The sequence below is a fragment of the Canis aureus genome, chromosome 31 (assembly GCF_053574225.1).
Source record: "Canis aureus isolate CA01 chromosome 31, VMU_Caureus_v.1.0, whole genome shotgun sequence".
Classification (NCBI taxonomy): Eukaryota; Metazoa; Chordata; class Mammalia; order Carnivora; family Canidae; genus Canis; species Canis aureus.
In genome coordinates, this window is record NC_135641.1 from 23759877 (window position 1) to 23775390 (window position 15514).

A 15514-nucleotide genomic window follows, 5' to 3' on the forward strand; every position below is an offset into this window, starting at 1 on the left:
TAATTGCCAATAAACTTTTGTTAGTATTGTTACAGATAAAGAAATTAAATGACTTCCCTAAATAGCTAGTTATGAGTTAGTTGCAGGCAAGTGAGTCTTACCTCCCTTTTGCTGTTTTCCTGCCTACACACCCCATTCACTCTCTTAGTAATGGAACACGACTAAGTCTTAGACGCTTTTCCCAAAGCCTGTGGAAAGATCTTTAGGAAAACCAAGGTAACTTCACTAAGAATTAATTGATTCTAAACTCCTTAATTCAACTTTAATTTAATTTAGCTTTGGTTTTGGTTAACTATTCACCAAAAAAGAGGCTTTGCAAGAGATATGCTATAGGAAATAAAGTTATTATCTTTTTTACTTCAATGTTTCTCACACTTAGTGCCCTCTGCACATTTGCCTGGCTAAAATCTATATCTGAGAAGTAGAAATATACAGGATGTTTTATAAAGTCACCTTGCTGTCTACCCTTCCAGCAGACTAGCCAACATCCCAGGGCTAAAACAAAGTACATTGTTGCCATGGAGCCATTACTGAACCAAGCTCTCCTGTCAGTGGAGACATTCCAAATCTCAGAGCCCAGAGAATGTTGTACCTCTACTCAATTTCCATTTGCAAAAGGACCATGAAATCTACTCTATGGTCAGCTGAGATTCTTGGGCAAAAACATTTGTAGAGTAGGCTAAGAAATAGTGCTGGAGATTTCCCTATAAATTATGACAAAATTTCTCTCATCCTCATTTGGTTTTTGAAAAATAGCCTACTAAACCAATACAGCAGAAAGAAAAATGTTGAGTATTCCAGAGGTAACAAAACCAAATTTAGTAAAATGCATTGTTTCTGCCAAGCCCACACAACTCTGATTAAATTGCTAGTGAACTGGAGGGAAAGGGAGAAGCAATGGACAAAGAGTAAGAGATTAACTTGCTCTCTTGGCTCAGCAAGCAGGTGAGTTAACCACGTAAACAGTGCAGCTACAAGAAATAAGAAGGCACACTCTTACTACCTTGGAAATCTTTGAAAGCGGGATTTTTTTTTTCATCTAAGAGGGTTTTTTTTTTTTTTTTTTTTTTTTACGATTTTATTTATTTATTCATGGGAGACAGAGAGAGAGAGAGAGAGGCAGGCAGAGACACAGGCAGAGGGAAAAGCAGGCTCCATGCAGGGAGCCCGACATGGGACTCGCTTCCAGGACTCCAGGATCAGGCCCGGGCTGAAGGTGGCGCTAAACCACTAAGCCACCCGGGCTGCCCCGAAGAAGGTTCTGTAACAGTCTTCCTTCAAGGCACATGGATATTCCTCTAAGGGCTTACAATTCTTTCCTACAGGATTTGCATGGCGTCCTTTCAAGAACCTTGGAGCACTAAAGACACTGTCTCATTCTTCTCCCACAATCTTTTAGATAATGAGTATGATGATTAGTTCTATTTTCCAAGTGAAAAAAAAATCAGGCACTACCTAATTCTGGAACAAGTTAACAGGTGCCTCCTGACATGATGCGATGGGGAATACTTCACATTGCCTATGTAACTTTCTGGCCAAAGACCGTTTCCTCTGAATCTAAACATAGAGAAACAATCAGACAAACGCAGATTTCAGGATTTGCTACAGGACATCTGATCTGGACTTTGAAAAATGTCAATGTCTCAAAAACAACAAAAAGGTAGGGCTGATTTTTCCATATAAAAGAAGCTAAAGGAAGAAAAGCTTAAACCTGGCAACCAAATGCAATGCATGAGACTTGACTGGACCCTGTATCAGGGGAAAAGCCAGCCATGAAGCACATTTGGGGGAGCAACAGGAAGGAATTTGAATATGGCCTGAATATTAGGTATTGTATTTATGAGAAATTTAGGGGACAAGATAATGATAGTGTGCTTATTTTTGAAGATACATGCCTAAATACTTATGGCAAAAGAATTAAGTCTGCTATTTGTCAAGTGGTTTAGTACAAAGGGAGAGACCTAATATAGCAAAATGTTAACAATTGGAGAATATAAGTGAGGGATATTCAAGTATCTATTCAACATGTCTTTCTTATTAAGATTCAATGGGTTTGAAACTTTTCAAAGTAAAAAGTTGGGTGGAAATCAGGCACCAATGGGTTTGCCTTATACTCACTGGCCAATGGAAGAGCTAAAATAAAGAATGAAGATAGATTCCCTCCTTCCTAAAGCCCTGCCTAAGAGATCAATTTCCAGTCCACCAACTGTGAATTAAGTATTTTAGAGGCAATTTTCCTAAGGTAAGTAAGCACTTTATTTTAGGAAATGGATAAGAGTAACCGCTTGAATGAAGGGGATATGTGGGACTTAATTCACTTCATTGGTCTAGAACATTACTGACTGATGCTAACTTTTACAGAGCAGATTTTTTTAATAAAGATTTTATTTTTAAGTAATATCCTACACCCAATGTGGGGCTTGAACTTAAAACCCCAAGATCAAGAATCACATGTTCTACCAACTGAACAAGCCAGGCGCCCCTCCCTCACAGAACAGAGTTTTAACCAAATACTAAATGTTTTCTACTCCATGTACTCCTTTTATCAGTATGTACTATTCCTGTGGAAATTCATAATGTATTGGTTGGTGAGAGGTAGAAATCATGACGACATTTGCACGCTATATACCTGTACAGTATTGAACGTCGCCCCCCCACCTACACAAAGATAAACCCTTAATACAACTGTTGGGTAATTCTGTTACAGTAAAAAACATAAGCAGCATTTCCTAATCTCCTCTCCCAATCCCAGCCTTCAAATCACTATCATACTTACCTGCAGGCAAGGAAGCAAAAGCTTTTCTCCACATTTCTTTCAATGTATCTTTAGGTACATTGGAAAAGAGGAAACGTTCCAAACGAAAGGAAACACTGTAAAAGAGGCACAAAGGAAAAGAAAGTGGTAGGGTAAAAATCAGCATGACCGCTTACTTACCTTGGTTCCAGATTTAGACATTTTGTTGCATAGATTGGTTTCCCCGGTGCTGGAATCCGGAATAGCTACAGAGAGTTAGAGGCACAGAGACATTTATACTGGGCTGGTTTGAAATCAAACATTTGCTTAGTCATGAGAATAGGATCCAAAAATTGAGTCAGTCATTTAGAGGCTATTGATGGTTTCTAGAAAAACAATTGGGATTATGAAATAAAGGAAAGCTTCAGTACCCCTTCTAATGCTTACCAAGCCTTGCTGCATTATAGACTTTGCTGAGTCAAGGCACCAAAACCCAGCCAAAGTTTTCAAAATTAAAAACAAAAACGTCCCTCTTACCTGGGCAATTTGATTTTCTAGCAAGCAGCCACCTTGAAATCCCCAATGTCTTCTTTTTTCAACAGAGCTTATAGGAGAGTCAAAAGACTACCCTCTAATTCTGAATAGAAGTGACACATTCCAAAGGAACAAAACTTACTGACTACTAAACACAATGCGTGGTCTTTTGTTTGGATAATGTCACTACAAAGGATATTTTTGAGAATGATTAGCAAAAATTGTTTACAGGCTGTGTATCATGAAATTGTGTAATTTCCTGTATTTAATCAATTTAATAATTTGTACTATGATTACACAGGAGAATGTCTTTATTTTTAGGAAATACATGCTACCATCTTTAGGAGTAAAGGTTTAAGATGTCAGCAACCTATTCTGAGATTGCTGAGCAAAAATACTACTACTGTCCAGAGTGGTCAATGTGGCAACACATTAGCAAGTAGTAAATCTAGACAAGGGTTGTGTGGGGATTCAGATTCTTGCTACTGTTAGGTTTGAAATTTTTTCAGGACATACATGCAAGTTCTAATCCATAAGAAAGGGCTCTTCAGTATGCAGCCTGAGAGACAGAAAGCTACCATGGGAATTATCCTGCAAAGGTTGAGCTAAGCCCAACTTGCTGCCTGCTTGGTGGCATTTTTCTGCCATGATATCATATGAGGACCTGTTTAGAGGACACTTCTTGGTACCTACTACACCTCTGACTTTTAGAATGAGATTACATTTTAGGTAAATTCTTTTTTTTTTTAAGATTTTATTTTTATTTATTTATTTGAGATAGAGAGGAAAGAGAGCATAAGCAGGGGCTAGGGGAGAAGCAGGCTCTCTGCTAAGCAGGGAGCCTGATGCAGGGCTTCATCCCAAGCACATGCTTAACTGACTGAGCCACCCAGGTGCCCTATTTTAGGTAAATTCAAAGAAATAGCAATCCTTCTCAATTTTCATTTTCCTGGTCAAACATACTCGTCTTAAAAGTCCATCTTCCTCATGTTCACTAATAAAGCTATGCAACAATATCTTGGATGCCCCAAGATATATTACGGTTGATTCAGAAAATGGGAAACGTGCCTTGATAAGAAGATTATTGAGAAATTATTAAGCTATGCTTAGCTTTGAATTTGATAAACTGGAATATATCTAAGTAATATCATTAATTTCAGTAACCAATAGCAATTTCCAAAACACTTGTTACTCCAGTGTTTCTTTATTGAATTCTCTCTTGAATTTCATCTTAAGATAAAAATGATGAAAACCTCAATTAGAATACACATTCTAAGAGTTAATTTTTCACTTTAGAAATAAAAGATCAAGCCCCTTTTTGATAATAATTACTAATTCAATGACCAGTTAGCATAAGAAACAATGTTCATCAGCAGATTCATTTAATAATTTAATAATTATTTAATAATTTAATAATTTTTTCATTTATTTTTTATTTTTTATTTTTTTATTTTTTTATGATAGTCATACAGAGAGAGAGAGAGAGAGAGAGAGAGAGAGGCAGAGACATAGGCAGAGGGAGAAGCAGGCTCCATGCACCGGGAGCCTGACGTGGGATTCGATCCCGGGTCTCCAGGATCGCGCCCTGGGCCAAAGGTAGGCGCCAAACCGCTGCGCCACCCAGAGATCCCAATTTTTTCATTTATCTTAAAGAATACAGCTTTTCCAATCAAATGTAAACTTTATTTTCATATAACATCACAGGATGACACTGGTAACTAAGAGGGAGCAGAATACATGACCCCCAAAATGTGCTACTGTAGCATGTGGGGATTTTGAGCTGAAAATGATCAAGACCTCTCAGGTTCAAGAAAAACATTTTCCCTCCCTTAACCACCTAAAATAATTCAGATATGGGGCCTGGCTCAGAAGGGGCGCCATTACCAGAGGGAATTTTTAATCTGAATGACTCAACTAACTGTATGACATGGCAAACATCTACCTGCCTCCCATCTGTTCTTCTTAACATCCTGTGAATTACCCTCTTCCTCTTTGAAGCCCTAGGACGATATTCCATTCCTTAGTTCAGGGTGGCATATATGCCAACTGCCTGACTTGTTCCTGGGACTCATGTTCTTATGAGGCACCCAAAGATATGTAATTAAAATTGTTTCCTCCTGTTAATCTGTCTTATGCCCATTTAATTAGTAGATCAAAGCCAAAAGAACCTAGAAGGATAGAGGAAAAATTCTTTCCTCCCTCATAAAACCTTTTCTAAAATTAAAAGTAAAACTTTATCTTTTTATCAAAAGAAGAAAATTACTTTTCAGAGTTTGCTTATTGAAAAATTGGAGCAGAAAATGAAAAATAGAGATTTTACACAATTTCATTGTTTCATACTTTTAAGGACTAAAATATCTTTGTATAAAACTATTTCTGCTATATTTATACACCAACAAACTATGCTTTCATTCCAATCATTTTTTAAAAGGAACAGCAATTTCCTTTTAAATAGTTACAAAGAACTAGAAAACTCTTATTTAACTCTAGAAAGGATGATACCCTTTCATCATACAAACTGAAATGTGAAGTTTACTTGCAAATCTATACTCAATCACTTTAATAGTAACATACAATGAAACTGCCTTCATCAACTTCATTTTGGTTTTCTGATGTGCTATAAACAATATGTTTATATGACAGAAGCTCATCTAAAATCCGACCTAAGTAGTAATATATCAGTGTGGAATGAAAATCAAAGAACGGTCTTAAAAAGGAAGGAAAGAGCCCCAATGTCTCTTAAGCAGCAAGAGCATCTTCCCAATGTATGTTCAAGATGTGTACCATCTTCTATCCATCCTCCTGTTACCAGGGCCCTGAAAATAACCAAAGAAAAATATTAATAACTGAATTTTCTATTGTCTTCATGCAAGTAATGAGGAGAAAACTTATATTTATAAAATCACATAAATCAAGGTCAGATGAAAGTTTAGACTGACAAAATACATAACATTTAAGATTAATTGTATTCCTTTTTTCTGAGGGTCATATCAGTTCAAAATAGAAAAAAAGACATTCATATATAGACATGAAAAGGCTATAGGCTATCAATATTAGTCTCAACTAAAATTTCACATTCTTATAGTTCCCATTTGTTTTGGATAATCTTCATCAGATTTCTGATTCTTAATCTCCGCATTTATTAAATATTATAAAATTCTTTTTTTTTTGTAAGAAGTAATATACACTTTAAAATGCGAACAATCTATAATGATAAAGAATAGTTTTTTACAGTTTTGGAAAACAGTTCAACATTTCCTCAACAAGTTAAACCTATAACCTTGCAATTCTACTCCTAGGTACATACCCAGAGAATTGAAAATGTAGGTCTACACCGAAACTTTTACACTAAAGTTACACAACATTATTCACAATAAAAGTGAAAACAACTGAAAAGGGGAAACAACTCCAATCTCAGATCCACTGATGAACAGATAAATTGTGGAATATCCATACAATGGAGTATCAACCAGCCATAAAAAGGAATGACATACTGACACACGCTACACTCATGACCCTAAGATCATGATGTGAAGTGAAGGAAGCCAGGCACAAAGGCCACATGTTATATGATTTCATTTATAAGAAATGTCCAGAGTTGACAAATCAGGGGACAAAGAGTAGATTGGTGGTTGTCAAAAACTGGAGAAAAGAGAAGATACTGAGAGTGGAGGAATGAGGAATGACTATGTGTATGGGGTTTGTTTTTAGGGTGACGAAAATGTTCTGGATTTGTCAATGGTGAAGGTTGCACACACTTTTATTGACTACATTAATAAAAGTCACTGAATCCTTCACTTTAAAAAGATGAATTTCATGTTATGTGAATTCTGTATCAAAAAAAAATTAAAAGTTTTCTTTAACCCTAGACATATTGTATCCTTTCAGAAGTTTTTAAGGCATATAATTAGCATATAAGTATATGTAATAATCCCTCTCTTTTTTCAAACATACAAGGCAATAATTTACCCCTCCTCTTCTGCCTTAACCCCTCCAAACCCCCAGCTTAAAGATGATTCATATCAACACCTACAGATATACCTCATTCTTTTTAAAAATGCATCCTTTACCTTGGATGAACCAATGCTTTAGGCACCAGCTTTAGGCACTCTCCTGGGAAGCACTTGGGTTGTTTCTGGGCTACAACTATTTCAAACAATGCTGCAATGAACACATTTTTTAAACAGATCTTTACATAAATGAGTGTATCTAGAAGATAAATCCCAAGAAGTAAAATTGCTAAGTCAAAGAATGTGTGCATTTACAATTTTCGTTTTGTCAAACTATCCTCCAAAGATTTTGCACAAATGTACACTTCTTCCAGCAGAAAATTATACGTCTTACCAGTGTTGTATACCAGCTTTTGATTCTTGCCAATCTGATGGAAGAAAAATGATATCTTACATTTCTTTAAGTAAAAGTATCGTTATAAGTATCTTTCTGCTATCAATAACTATTGATGTCCTTTGTCTGTTTTTCTATTGTCTATTGTCTATTAGTCTTTTAAAAAGACTTCAAAATAGAAAAGTAAACTAATTTCTATTTTTTAAGAGAGTATTTTACATTTGGATTAAATAACTTCTAGTAAATTTGTCTGTATCAAGATTCTCTTGTATTGGATCTGTGACCTTCCAGAGTTTAGTATTCAAATCTTCATTTGGATTAATTCTAGTAATTTATTAATGTTTATATGTGCAATTTACAAAGATCAGTTAACTTAATGGATTTGTGTGTGGGTGAAGGGAAAGATGAAAGATGTATTAGAAAGGTGGAAATAAAACTGAAAGCTATGTATGGGGAAAGTAGTGTATTTAGACAGTATAACCTGTACTAGGCAAGAAGCAAATAAGGCAAAACTTGGCCTTTATATTTGCCCATTATTCCAAAGGTGGAGCCTATGGTTGGTCTTCTCACTATAAAATGCAGTAGAAGTGGGTATGTAAAGTCTGTACATGCTGGTAGGTCTGGTGGAGAAAAAGTGGCAGTGGCCAGTAACATAATATCCTGCACAGCTTGTTTGTATGCTTGTCAGCTTTTCCCAAGAAATATGTTCTAAGAGGCATATGTTATAAATACCCACCAACGTTTCCACGTAGGAGTCTTATCCTGCTGCTTGTTTGGAGCCTGCTGCAGGGGGCACAAGACTGTCCAGCTGTTGGCGATGTCCTGTATTAATCAACCACTCATAAAACTTGTTCTCCACAAGTACCTGGAACTGCTTCCTTTGATCCCTAAAAATGCCATTAAGAATAAAAAAAATGTAAGAACGCTAATTCATGTTCATTTTACTCCAGGTGATTATCCCATGAACACTTTCATGGGATAGACATTATTTCTAGTTCTCCATTTGTTCCCTCCAAATAACTGCTCTGTTGAGTTCTGTACATCAGAGCACCGCCACCAAAACAGCAACAACAGAACGATTGGTCAGATACAATAGAAGTACTCTGCTCAGTCTTCAACTCCTATCCAAACGCTGCTAATTCTTCCAGGCCCAACATCAATTCTGCTTCCTCCACAGACCTTCCCTGCCTACCCACACTGATGTTTTCTGAATCTCTAGTAACCATACAGCATGTCCCTGGCTTCTAGAGTTCAGACTAGTACCCTTGAAATAAAATTTTGCAGTGAACATAATAAACCATGATCATCTACTATCACAAGCACGGAATTTAAAAACAACATATTTTAGCACCCAAGTTTAGGAAGGATATAATTTCAGAATAAAATACAGTATTTTCAGTGGACTAAATTTAGCTTTGTTTTAAAACACCACACTTATTTTTCACATTTTACCATGGATTAGGAAAAACTTTGACAAAAACTAGCATTAGTCCATGGAGCAGTATTAGGAAGCCACTCTTGGGAGTCTGTCTGTGGTGTGTTGGAGCCAGGAATCTGTATTTCTAACAAGCCCCTTGGATGGCTAATGCAAAACTAAGGTTGAGAACCACCAATATAGTTTAGAGAAGTAAATTAAAAATGAAAACCAATTCATCAAGTATTGGATCATGTGGTATATTCTATATATGACCTTTCATAAATATAAGTTGTTTATCAACTAAAGTTTCTGAAAAGAAGGGAGTCTAATTCTGGAGTATCTACTTGTTCCCAACCCCAACCAAACAGCCTGGAATACTGACCTCAACAAAAGACACGTTGTATCTTTTTTATTACTTTAGTTCAGCTGTAAACATGGACAGATTAATTTGTTTTCCCACGGAGTTTTATGTGAAACCAATTCTAGAAAACACTCACTTTGTCAAACGAGCCTCCTTCACAGTTTTCTGCCAGATTTGTATCTTCTGTTCTCTTTGAGCCAGTGCTTTCTGATAGGCAGCTGGAAGACCCCCAGGTATCTCTGTTGTGTCCCCTTCCATTTCAAAGGGGATAATAAATACATAGAATTCACAAGGTGGTAAGAGTCGGAAGACACTTGTGTCGCTATTCTCTCTGCACACAATCATCGGATTATCCCAATAGTTAGGCACCGTAGCAAGGCCAGTCCTGGCCATATGATCCTCCAGCATTGGGTAATGGGTATGAAAAGGGGCAAAAGTTACTGTCTGGTTTCCAGAGAGAATAAGTGGGCGTGTAGGCGTCAGAATGTGAAAGATGCAACCTGCTGTGGAAGAGACGGACAAACGATGGCAAACAGCGATGACTTTAATGTTGTCACAGCTGTGGAGGTGAAGAGCAGTCTGTACAGGGCCCAAGACAAAGGTGCTATTCCTACATTTCTCAATTGTCACAGATCTGAAAAATGAAAAAAAAAAAATGAGGTAAATTCTACTGAATGAGAATTAGATAAAAGAATATTTGACTACAAAATTATTCTCTGATGGCAAAAAAGGATCAATCTAGTCCAAAGAAAATATCAAAATATCAGAACACTGTAAAGACTGTGCTTACCGTAAAGGAGACAGCAAATATATAAAAGATTCGTTGCAACGATGAATCTTTACATGTGCCCCCACCAGAGTATCTGAGCTCTTGGCCAAGGTCTGCTTGTAAACCTGGCTCATTACCACCATGCGGTGCATCCTAGGGGCCACATGAGTATTACAAGCAATCTTAGCTCTTTTGGTCGTCCCTTCAACTATTTGAGAAAAATATAAATAAATGAGATTGTTTCAAATCAAAGACACACAATCAACCATATGAGGTTACATATGTCTACATGTCTACATATCTACAATTAGATACATGTAAGATTTGGAAAAACTTTAGATCTAGGCATGGGGTGAAGAGGTGTTTGCTATACCGTTCTCTGTATTTTTCTGTATATTTGTAATATTTCATAATTGTCTGTCATAAAAGTTTTTTAAGGTCTAAAGTTCATTCAAGATTGTGGCTAAGGTCATATGGCTAGCTAGTGACAGAGCTGGCCCAATTCAAATAACTCAAATATCTTCTGCAAGTTTCCTTAATTTATCATCCCAGTCCTTAATCTTTTGAAATTGCCATAATACCAATTTCATAACCCTCTTAAGCTACTTACCACATCATTCCATGAATTCTATTTGGATTCATGTCTTTAATCCCTACATCATTAGTAAATGAGAGCACATCTTCCTTTCACACACAGTACCTTGCACAAACTGATACTCAAAAAATCTGTGAAGGGGTTGCCCTCCTAGTACAGTCTCACCATTATGATTGGCTTCTTAGTTAGAGTATACTTCTCTGAAAGCTATCAGGACACCCTTGTAAAAAATACTAGCCAAATATGAGGTCACATAAGTATGCTATTACATTTTTTTTGAAAAAACAATTCTTATTGCTTCCTTTTATAAAATAAGTAATATATGGCTATTGTAGAAAATGTTTAAATACTAGTGCTAAAAGAAGGTACAAATTATTTGTGATCCTATTATCCACTTGTGCTAATATTTCAGTATAATCCTAAGAGATTAGATAGCCTCTTTTTCCAACTAGTGACTATTGTAACAACACTTAAAAACTTACTGGAACCTATATTCTTTTATCACCATCAAGAATTATGTAGTATGTCCTACATATTTATGGGACCCTTAGATATCTGGAAGCCTGTGACCTCATACTAGAGCAATAGCTTGGCTGAATATAGAATTCTTGGATCACAATCTTTTTGCTTGAGATTCTATAGACATTGCTCAATCATCTGATTCAAAACTGATTCGAAAATGGGATACAAAACTGATTTAATTACATGGAAACTGTTTTTTCTTTTACCTTGAAATTCAGAGATTGTGGAAGTATATTCTAGGTCTCTCTCTCTCTTTTTTTTTCCCCCCATTAATTTTGCCTGGCATTTGCCTCACCTACTTCTCTTTAAACTTATACCTGGGCCCCAGAAGTCATTCAGCACCCGAACCTATCCTGTTAGCCATTGCTGGACTGTCAGTAATAAGTATCTGATGCAATCAAAGACAAATTTTCTCTCCTGTAACTTGAAATTTCCAATTTAGAAAAATCTAATCTGCTTGTATCTGTGTACCTAAAAAGGACCCCATTTTTACATCAATTCTCTGAGGTTGTAACTGGGGAAAGGCCAAATTCGGCTGTGGTACAGAGAAAACAGGAAAGCCTCAAACAAATGAGCATGTGAGAGGGCGAGGGAGAAAGAAAGGAGGAAAACAGAGCAAAGAGAGAACTGGCTGAAGCTGGAGTTCCATTAACTGACCAAAATGACCCAGACTCTTAAATCAACTCTCTCAGACTATTGCTGCCTTGAGGGAAATAGTCATAGACAAAAGAGAGCTGTTGCCTTTTTCTCTTTAAGTAGCAATATTTTTTAGGTCTTCTACAGAAGCTGTGTGATTATTAACACACCAGAAAACACTAGGTTCCTTAACTTGTCATGCAATTTAATACAGGTTAAAATACTGAAAAAAATACCTTGGTGAGCCCAAGCCAATTTCTTTCCAGACTTAAGGCAAGCAGATGTACCAAATGGATTCCCAGTCAAACAGGCTCTCAACCAGGCTTCCAGCTTGTAGAAAGAAAAGGTCTTCGAGATCCTTGAGAAGCCACTTTCTGCATGTAGTGGTTGCCACAGTGCGAGTTCATGAAGTGGATATATCTTCCTGGCTCTACTCACTGTACCTTCAATAAGAAAGCTGAGAGCCATGACAGCTTCTCGAGAGACTAGGCTGCTGTGTGTCGAATGAAATGATGCAGTGAGTTGTTCTGGATCTAAAAGTAGCTCAAGGAGATCTGATAGATGATCACAGACAAATGCTTGGTGACTGTAATCATTCCAGTTCTAAAAAATATCAAAATAAAGCACTCTTAACAGAATAGATTTTACAAGACCTGAACGTTTTGTATTTTAATTACTTTGTATTTCCAGTTTGTCTCCTCTCCTAAAAAAGCATTTAAGGCAACAATATAAACCTTATAAAGATTTTTTAATACATGTGATAGGTATAAACAGATTCTCTCCTTTCTTAACTAATTCAGAAGTAATACTATAGCTAACCCTTCGTGTGTGCCAACACGAAGTGTTACACAAACCTTAACATATTTAATCCTAGCAACCATCTTGTAATGGATGCCATTAACATGCCAATTTTACAAATGAGGAAATGGTTATACAGAAAGGTTAAGAAACTTACCCAAGGTCACACAGCTAGTAAATACTCTAAGTCTTGATCTAACATAAAAATAGCTACCTTGAAAAAAAATAGCTACCTTGGGACATTCATTTGATGAAGCATTGGGTTTCTTTATTTACCTTCTCATGTTACAGGAGGAGTTTCAAATTCCACCAGATGTAACAATGCAACTGATCTTACAGTAGCTAGATTTAAGAGAAGTTATCACTTTTGGAATAAGCTTTGAGTTGGCAGATGTTTCAATGATTTGGCTCATTCATTTAACAGAGACTTCTTGAATATCTCTTATGTGGTATGAGCAGTGTTAAGTGACAAAATATGCAAACTGAATAGGACATAGTTCTTGTCCTCAAAGAACTCAGGGCCTATGTAGTGAAAAGACAATATAAGCAACTATTACACAGTGGGATAAGAACTATAGCAGAGATCTGTAAAGACACGCTATGAGCCTCAGAGGAGTAAGGAACCCCTCTTGGGGGAAAAAAAGTGCTATTTGTACAGATTCTTGATTAATGTTGATAGTTATGCAAACAGACAAGGAAAAAAGGCATTCTCAGCCTGCAGAATAGCATATGCAAAAATTAATAGCAGTAAAATTACCTGCTGTGTCCAGAAAAATGGAAGTTCTGGGTGAGTTTTAGGAAGAATGCTGGGAAGTGTCAAGTAAAGTAAAAATGGTAGGCAGGGACCAATCATGAAAGGCCTATATGAAACACTAAAGCATATGGGCTTTATTTTGTGTGCCAGGGACTTCAAAACTATTTTCTGGATAGCAATACCATTTTTCTTTTTAATAAACTCTCATTTGGATACCAGAGAATATGTCAAAGCAGAGCTGTCGCTCTTCATCTCACTTACTGCATCCCCCTCACCCACAGTCGGCCTGAGGTGGCTCCATGGAACAGAAGATGAAAACAGTGACAATGATAATCAATGATGGGAGTTTTGACAGGAAACAGACATAATCCTTCTGTATTTAGAAAGTTCAGCATAGTAGGTGGAGTGTAGACTTAAAGCTGAGTGACCAGATAGATCTAATTATAGAAATAAAGGCCCCCCTAACATGTCATTATGTCCTATAAAATATTCCTATGAAAGTAAAAAAAGAGGTAGGCTTTTATTTATTTTTAAAGATTTTTTTTTTTTAATTAATCTCTACCCCCAATGTGGAGCTTGAACTCACAATCCTGAGATCAAGAGCTGCATGTTTCACTAACTGGGCCAGCTACCCAAAAAGGGACAGACTTTTAAGTTAGAATTCTTTTGGAAGGGGGCACCTGGGTGGCTCAGTGGTTGAGCATCTGCCTTTGACTCAGGTCCTGGGATCGAGTCCTATATGGGGCTCCCCACAGCGAGCCTGCTTCTCCCTCTGCCTATGTCTCTGCCTCTCTATCTCTTTCATGAATAAATAAATAAAATCTTAAAAACAAAAATTGTTTTGGAGGCAGAGTAAGTAAGACTTTGATGAAGTACACGTAGGCCTCATCAGAACTGGAACTGGAAGGCCATCTTGAGCCTGGTTCTCTCTCAGAGGCCAGTGTCTCTACCCGTCTGTTCCATTCTATTCTTTTTCTCTGATTACCTCAGAGTTTCTAATCCTTATAAGTCCAGATCACTCATGAACATGGTGGCTATTCTGGTACCACTGCCACCTAAGCTGCCAGCTCAAGCACCCATCACAAACTGGTAATTTCTTCAGGTCCTAGGGACACTGATTGAGCCAGGTCATCAATTTGAATCAGACAATTTCAAATACATACCTATGAATGGGTTACTCTAGTCAAGTGTCCATCTCTGGTCTAATCAGTTGTTGGGAGAGGTCATGCTATATATAGCACAAACGAAGAGTCACCATTAACTGATGTTTACTATGCGACAAGCCTTATGCTAATGAACTACTGAATTCTCACAGCCATGCAGAAATAGGCATTATCATTCCCATTTACAAAAGAGAAGCCAAGGCTGAGAAAAATTAACCAACGTGCCTAAAATTATGTGACATTAAGTGGCAGAGCTAATGTGAATGCTGACTACCTTAGTTCAAAACACCATCTCTATACAGTGCCCATTCAACAGGAAACAATGTGTGGAAAGAACAGACAATGATTGGCCTTTTTAATACATCTGGACTTGGACATTCTGAATCTAAGGTATAGTTAGGGCATCTACATGAGGAGGGAAATCCAGGATGGAGACACACTCAGGAGTCACTGAGATATATAAAATCACGGGAAGAGAAGAATTATGTTTAAAGACTATGTCTAGTGAAAAGACAAAATTGCCCCAAATATAATCCTGGGGGAAGAGTGGCCTGTAGGGGCCAGTGGGGAGGCTCATGAAGAAGAGTAAAAATGAAGAATAAGCAGTATGACCAGGAAGGAATTGTATCATGGAATATAAGGGTGGACAGATTTACTTGAAAAAGGAGATTATAAAAGTACCAACTATCAGAGACGCTTTTGTGGTGGTTTTTGTTTGCCTCACAACATTTTTAAAGAACCTGCACATGGCAGTAATACTGAGATCCATGTTTTACTTAAAGATTTTTTAGAATATTTTTACATAAACAGGTAAAAACATTTCAGCCTTCTTTACAAAACCAGAAAGAAGAAATAACACAATCTCTAAAACTCACGTGAGGCAGTTA

At 36.9% G+C, this 15514-nt stretch overlaps 2 protein-coding genes and 1 long non-coding RNA gene across 10 annotated transcripts in view; 1 reads left to right on the forward strand and 2 right to left on the reverse strand.

Annotated features, from left to right (window-relative positions):
• Positions 1 to 4791, reverse strand: part of CRYGS (crystallin gamma S) — a 20316-nt gene extending 15525 nt beyond the window's left edge. The window contains exon 1 of one of the 2 annotated variants that reach the window (XM_077880001.1): positions 454 to 2763. Coding sequence is in view for 1 of the 2 variants with exons in the window: in XM_077880002.1 (XP_077736128.1) it covers positions 2936 to 2956 (21 nt within the window). In the remaining variant the exon portion in view is untranslated. Of the gene's footprint in view, positions 1 to 453; positions 2764 to 2935 lie in introns of those variants that run through there. The other variant, XM_077880002.1, reaches the window with a different exon arrangement.
• LOC144302544 (uncharacterized) overlaps positions 568 to 15514 on the forward strand; it is an 18901-nt gene continuing 3954 nt past the window's right edge. The window contains exons 1-2 of the long non-coding RNA XR_013369454.1: positions 568 to 945; positions 1326 to 1660. This is a non-coding gene — a long non-coding RNA (uncharacterized LOC144302544). The remainder of the gene's footprint in view (positions 946 to 1325; positions 1661 to 15514) is intronic.
• TBCCD1 (TBCC domain containing 1) overlaps positions 4930 to 15514 on the reverse strand; it is a 19611-nt gene continuing 9026 nt past the window's right edge. For 4 of the 7 annotated variants that reach the window (XM_077879994.1, XM_077879995.1, XM_077879996.1 and 1 more), the window contains exons 4-8: positions 12149 to 12515; positions 10181 to 10367; positions 9527 to 10024; positions 8349 to 8499; positions 4930 to 6084 (exon numbers count right to left, since the gene is read on the reverse strand). In XM_077879994.1, coding sequence (XP_077736120.1) covers positions 8370 to 8499; positions 9527 to 10024; positions 10181 to 10367; positions 12149 to 12515 — 1182 coding nt within the window. In that variant the 3' untranslated portion in view covers positions 4930 to 6084; positions 8349 to 8369. Of the gene's footprint in view, positions 6085 to 7338; positions 7430 to 7612; positions 7647 to 8348; positions 8500 to 9526; positions 10025 to 10180; positions 10368 to 12148; positions 12516 to 15514 lie in introns of all 7 variants that reach the window. The other 3 variants (XR_013369450.1, XR_013369451.1, XR_013369449.1) reach the window with 3 other exon arrangements.